Source organism: Penaeus vannamei, chromosome 29, assembly GCF_042767895.1.
Source record: "Penaeus vannamei isolate JL-2024 chromosome 29, ASM4276789v1, whole genome shotgun sequence".
Taxonomy (NCBI): Eukaryota; Metazoa; Arthropoda; class Malacostraca; order Decapoda; family Penaeidae; genus Penaeus; species Penaeus vannamei.
The window spans coordinates 15,190,066-15,197,736 of NC_091577.1; the positions used below are offsets into that span (position 1 = coordinate 15,190,066).

Genomic DNA, 7,671 nt, shown 5'->3' on the forward strand with positions numbered 1-7,671 from the left:
AGAGACAGTGATAATGATAATGATAATAATAATTACGATGATGATTATGATGATAATAATATAAATAGTAATAATAGTGATAATTATAACGATAACAATAATAATGATGATAAAAATACATTAATAATGATAATGATGTTATCATTACTATCGTTATTGTTATCATAGCAATAATAATATCAATAACAATAACAATGACGATAATGATAAAAATAACATTAATAATAATAATGATGACAATAATAATAATAATAACAATAATAACAATAAAGATAATGATAATAACAATAACAATGATAATAATGATAATAGTAGTAGTAGAAATAGTAATAGATATGACAATGATAATGATGATAATAATAAGAGTAATAATGTTGATAATGATTATAGTAACAATGATAATGATAATGGTAATAAATAATAATAATAAAGATAATGAATAATGATAATCATAATAACCAAACAATAATTACAATAATGAAAATAATGACAATGATAATAATGATAATAATGATAATGATAATGATAATGAAAATAGTGATAATGATAATGAAAATAGTGATAATAATAATGATGATTTTAATAATAACAATAATAATGATGATGCTGATAATGATGATAGTGATAATAATGATACTGGTAATAACAATGATAATGGTAATGATAGCAATAACAATTACAATGATGATATCAATGAGATATAATAAAAATATAATGATGATTATGATAACTTAAAAAAAACAATAACGTTGACAAAAAATAATGGTAATGATAATAATGATATAAAGATTATAATAATGATAATGATTATGATAATTATAACAATAATTATGATGAAAATGATAATGATAATAATAATGGTAAAAACAGTGATGATAACTATGATAATTATAATAACAATAAGCACGCTAATGATAATTATGATAAAAATGAAAATGATGATAATGACAATAATAACAATAATCACAACTACTACTAATACTACTAATAGCGATAATGATAATGGTAATGATAATAATGATAACAATAGTGGTAGTAATAATGATAATGACAAAAATAATGATAGTAATAATAATGATAATGATAGTAATGATGATGATAATAATGATAATAATGATAACTATGATGATGATGATAGTTATGAAAATAACAATGGTAATGTTATTATAGCTATAATGATAACGTCGACAATGATAATAGTAATAATGAAAATAGTAATGATAATAATGATTAAAATGCTAAAAATAACAACAATAGTAATAAAGATGATAGTAATTATGATAAAGATGATGATAATAATAATGAAAATGATAATAATGATGATAATGATAATAATAATATTTATAATAATAATAATAATAATAATAATAATAATAATAATAATAATAATAATAATAATAGTATTAATAATAATAATAATAGTAATAACAACAACAATAACAACAGTAACAATGATGAAAAAATAATGATGATGATAAGAATAGAAATGAATCAAAATAATGATAGTGATAACAATAGTGATAATAACAATACTGATAACAATAATAATAGTAATTCCGATAAAGATAATAATGATAATGCTCATGGTGATGATGAAGATGATAATGATAAAAATGATCGTAATAATAATGATGATAATAATAATAAGAGTAATAATAATATTAATAATAATAATAATAATAATGATAATAATAACAACAATAATAATAATGATAACAAAAGCAACAATAATAATGAAATAATAAAAAACAATAAAAGCAACAATGATAATGATAATAATGATAATTGGAAAAAATATGATAATTATAACAATAATGGCAATGATAATGATGATATTGATAATGGTAATAATAATGATTATAATAATATTAATGATGATGATATTGATAATGTTAATAATAATGATTATGATAATTATAATAATGACGATAATGATAATAATAATGGTAGTAATAATGATAAGAATAATAATAGTAATGATCACAATGGTAATAATAAGAGTAATAATGTAAATAATAACAATGATAACAATAAGAATAATAACAACAATAATGATGATAATGATAATAATAACAATTATGATAAAAATAACAATAATGATAATAACAGTGATAATGACAATAATGATAATAATAAACATAAGAATATCAAAAACAAAGTCACAATAATGATTATAACGACAACAACAACAAAAATAACAACGACAACACGCTATACCGTTTTCACCATTCATCCCTTTAAACTCTCGGTCGGGACGCTGACCAATGATGCAATGTCCCGCTGACCACTTGATTGTTGCTAGTTGCTGAGTAAGTAGTTTCATAAGTCTGCGCCGAGGATTATATGAGTGAATGAATGAATCTTGTTTATGAGGAGGAGGAGGATAATGAGGGTGATGGTGGTAATAAGGAGGAGAATATATATATATATATATATATATATATATATATATATATATGTGTGTGTGTGTGTGTGTGTGTGTGTGTGTGTGCGTGTGTGTATGTGTGTGTGTGTGTGTGTGTGTGTGTGTGTGTGTGTGTGTGTGCGTGTGTGTGTGTGTGTGTGTGTGTTTGTGCGTGTGTGTGTGCGTACGGTTGCATTTATTTGTGTATGCATGCATTATATAAAGAGACATAGTTTGATTTGTGTGTTTATGCGTGAGAGAGAGAGGGGGGGAGAGTTAAAGAGAAAGAGAGAGAGAGAGAGAGCCAGACAGAAAATTACCTCCCATTACCTTAGATACATGGAGACATGCAGATTTATACTATTCACTATTGATTAACTGTACTATTGCTAGCTCGCCTGTTGTATTTCCGAAAGAGCAATTTGCTGATACCACCTAACGACATATCTTGGCAATTATAAGACTGTGATAGCCATTTTTATACTGATACTGCTGTGATCTCTGTTATCTCTTCAACATATGATTTCAGTGTTAGTCTGATATCTTTGCTATCGTTATCATTATCATTATGTGTTTATATTTACTTGTTTTAATGTCTGATGTACATTATTTAATCTTGACTCTCTCAATGAACCGGTTTTGTAGGATTTGTGAAATACATATGGCTACAGACTAGTTACTTGCCTAGAAAAGGATTAGTTTAGATAATGACTATGTTGGCAATCTAACACTATTCAGTGTAAGTAAAACTACTTTCATGAGTACTGTTACTATTTGTAATAATAATATTATTAGTGATGGTTATGATGATGATAATGGTGATGATGAAATAAAAGATATAATAAATGAATAAATTCTTTAAAATACATAATTTAGAGACTGGCGGAGAGAGCTGGGGGTGAGAGACAGAGACAAGCAGAGAGAGAGAGAGAGAGAGGGAATACAAACAGAGAAAGAGACAAACAGAGAAAGAGAGATAGGGTGTATTTGTCACAACCAACGCACCTTGTGTCGTCGGGGCGGACGTCGTGGACGCCCTCGAGGTGACTTCCCGCGGTTCGCTGTCGGCTCTGTCGCCGTTCAGCCGCTCCGTGAGTCTCTCGAGCGCCGTGAGTCTGTCGGCCAGCATGTCCTCGGCGTCCTCGAGGGCGAGGCTCATTCCCGAGAGGACGCTGCTATTCTCGTCGACGTCCTCGGAGAGTTCCTGCATCATCTCCTCCAGGCGGTCGAACTGCCCCTCCTCCAGGTCGCAGTTGCTGGCGACCTTGGCCAGGGATTCGTACAGGGGTCGGAGGGACGACACAGATCGGAAGGTCCTGCGCGTAAGGTTCAGGACTTCCTTCAGGGACGCGTTGCCCATCTGGTCCCTGAGGCTCTGCAGCTGGTAGTCGAGGCGGCGCGTGTGCTTGGCCAGGTCGTCGCGGGTCACGAAGGACGACAGCCTCTTCTCAAGGGTCTTGGCGGGGGGCGCGGGCGCCTTGGCTCCCGCCCGCGCCGACGAGGTCACCTCTCGCACCGCCGCCATGAGCCGCGCCTGCACGTGGTCCATGTCCGTCTTCGTGGGCAAGGCCAAGATGTTGTCCTCCGTCTTTTTCATGAAGAAGTGGACGTTGGCGCCGAAGTCGCCGAGGGACTGCAGGAGGGCGGAGATCTGGTCGGAGAAGCCGTCCAGCCGCTTCGTCAGCCTGGCCTCGAGGTCGGCTCCCGCGGGCTGGGCGAGCGCGGCCGGGGGCCTGCAGGCGCCGTCCACCAGCATCTCGAGTCGCTTGAGCCGCTCGTTCACCGCGTTCTCGTGCTTCTCGAGCAGGGCGTGCGTCACGCTCGTCAGCGTGCGCCCTAACTGCAGCAGGTACGGCGGGTACGGCGCCTCCTGACCCGCGCTCTTCTCTTGCTCGTCCCACAGCGTCTCGAGCGGGCCCAGCACGGAGGCCGAGCAGATCCCCAGCAGGAGGAGCGTCCCTTGGAGCCAGAGCAGCGTCATGGTGGTTAGGCGGCACCAGAATGAGGCGTGGGCGGCGGCGGGCGGGCGAGGGCGAGTGGGTGCTTGGTCAGGCAGGCCGGGGAACCAGTCCTTCAATTGTTCTAACGAGGAATATCCTTCGCCCGAGCAGCTGCTTTCATTTTCGTTTAGCTTCATCAAGGCCGCTGATAACCCGGCGTGACCTCGGGCCCGAAAGGTGCGCGGGCGGGAACTCGCTCTCTGCTTACGGAAGATTCGTCCAGCGTCATAGCGCTTTGGCAACTGATTAGCCGCATAGAACTCCCGAGATGCAAGAGCGAATCAAACGGGAATTACACTCGCAAATCCCCATTGACGTAGAATTTGCAAAAGCTCTTCGTTTTTTATATGCAAATTTGTCTTGTCCATGACAATAATCTCACGAAATTCTACTTAACAGTTCGCCTTGCTATTTAAAAAGAGGGGTATATGCACTTTCTTTCGTTTTATTGAAGTTCGATTTAGAAAATGTAAAGAATACTCAGAATGAAGTCGCGAAGACAAATAAACACTTGGTCATTCACATCTCACATTGTACGAAACAAAAAACTAAAAAAGAATTATGAATTAGATGACCATCAGTAGCAAGAACGTCGACTGTGTTCCTTAGTCTTGTTCTTATTATCATTGCTATTTTTATGATTAAATTAACTGCTACTTTCATTATATCACTACGATTGTTATTGTTATTAATATTATTATTGTTATCTTTATTGATATTATTACTGTTATTATCACTATTATCACTATTACTAACATAGTTATCATTATCATCATTGATACTGTCATTATTGTTATTATCATCATTACTACTATTTCATTATCCTTATCATTATTATTATCAGCAGTACTGGTAGTAGTATTATCATCATTATTGTTAGTAGTATTATTAGTATTATCATTAGTAGTAGTAGTATTAATATTATTAGTAGTATTAATATTATTATCATTACTATTATTACATCTATCATCATTATCATTACTATCATTATTATTATTATCATTATTGTTATTGTTAACTATCATCAATATCATCATCATTATCATTACTATTATTATTATTATCATTATCATTATTGTTATTGTTAACTATTATTAATATCATCTTCATTATCATTATTCAATCATTACATTCGCCATCATTATCATTACGATCAGTATTATCATCATTATTATTGTTATTATCCTTATTATCATTATCATTACTATTCCAATTATCATCATCATGATTATCATCATTATTATCAATGATATTACTGATATTACCATTGTTACTATTATCATTATTATTATTAGTAGTAGTAGTTGTATATTAAATTTTACTATTATCATCATTTTCATGATTGTATTATCATTAGCATCGTCTTTATCATTATTACTATTATCATCATCATTATTATCATTATTGTTATAATTATTGCTATTGTTACTGGTATTCTTCATGTTATTATCAGCATTACTGTTTTCATTATTACTCTCAATATTGCTGTTATTAACATTATTACTATAATTATTATCATGATTTTCATTAGTACTGTCATTATCATTAGTAGTAGTAGTAGTAGTAATATCATTATCAGTATTAGTATTATTTTCATTATTACCATCATTATCATTATTACTACTTTTGCTATTATCAATTTCATTACTATCATATTATCATTACAATTGTCGTCATGATTAACATTATTACTATCATGATTATCATTATCATCATTATCATTATCATTCCATTATCATCATTCGTATTATGATTATTGTTATCATTATCATTATTATTTTTATCATTATCATAATCATTATCATTATCATTATCAGCATCATTAGCTTTAGTAGCATCATTATTAGCATCATTTTCACCAATATCACCATTATGTTATTGTCATTATCATTATCATTATTATCATTACTATTATAATCATTACTATTTTCATTACTATCAATACTATTGTTAGCAATAGCAGCAGCAGAAACAGCAATAGTTGTTATTGTTTTTGTTGTATCAGTAATGTTATTACTACTATTGTTACTATTACTTCTACTTCTGCGGCTATTACTACTACTACTACTACTATTGCTACTATTACTATTACCACCACTACTATCACTGCTACTACCAGTGCTACTACCACTACTACTATTGCTACTTTTACTACTACTGCTGTTACTACTACTGCTATTGCTACTACTACTACTATTACTACTATTACTTCTATTGCTACTATTACTATTACTATTGCTACTACTACAACTGCTACTATTGTTACTTTTACTACTACTGCTACTGCTCCTCCTCCTACTACTACTACTACTTCAATTGCTACTATTACTTACTGCTATTGTAACTGCAAATACTACTATGATCATCAATATAGTCACATCAAGATGATTATGTCTCTGATGATATTATCAAGAAGAAATAATCATCTCTGTCATTACCGTCATCATATCAAAGTCATTATCATCACTGTCAACATGACATGCATAACTTGTCTTCAATAATAGCGGTATGTTTAATGTCAATACTTATTCGAGGCAAGAAAAGTGAAGGGGAAAACCGAACAGGATGAAGAGAGAGAAGGAAAGGGAGAGAGAGAGAAAGGGTGGGGGAGATGGAGAGGGTGAGAGGGAGTTAGAGGGAGGGAGAGATTTAAGGAGAGAGAGGGAAAAGGAGAGATAGAGAGAAAAATAAAGAGAGTGAGAGAGAGATAAACGAAAACAGACATGACTAGAGAGAAAGAGAGAGAGAGAGAAGGAAAAGGAGAGATAGAGAAAAAAATAGAGTGAGAGAGATAAAAACAAACAAAAACGTACATGAATACCGAGAGCGAGAGCGAGAGAGGGAGAGAGAGAGAGAGAGGGAGACAGAGAGAGACAGAGGAAGACAGACAGAAAAGAGAGAGAGAAAGAGAAAGATAGACAGACAGAAAAAACAGACAACCAGACAAGAAATAGAGAGAAAACAGAGAGAGAGAGGGAGAAAGGGTGGGGGAGATGGAGAGGGTGAGAGGGAGTTAGAGGGAGGGAGAGATTTAAGGAGAGAGAGGGAAAAGGAGAGATAGAGAGAAAAATAAAGAGAGTGAGAGAGAGATAAACGAAAACAGACATGACTAGAGAGAAAGAGAGAGAGAGAGAAGGAAAAGGAGAGATAGAGAAAAAAATAGAGTGAGAGAGATAAAAACAAACAAAAACGTACATGAATACCGAGAGCGAGAGCGAGAGAGGGAGAGAGAGAGAGAGAGGGAGACAGAGAGAGACAGAGGAAGAC

At 33.6% G+C, this 7,671-nt stretch overlaps 1 protein-coding gene across 1 annotated transcript in view; it reads right to left on the reverse strand.

The window, feature by feature from the left end:
• Positions 1–4,565, reverse strand: part of LOC113810162 (uncharacterized) — a 5,868-nt gene extending 1,303 nt beyond the window's left edge. The window contains exon 1 of the mRNA XM_027361870.2: positions 3,410–4,565. Coding sequence (XP_027217671.2) covers positions 3,410–4,541 — 1,132 coding nt within the window. The 5' untranslated portion in view covers positions 4,542–4,565. The remainder of the gene's footprint in view (positions 1–3,409) is intronic.
• Between the last annotated feature and the right edge of the window lie 3,106 nt (positions 4,566–7,671).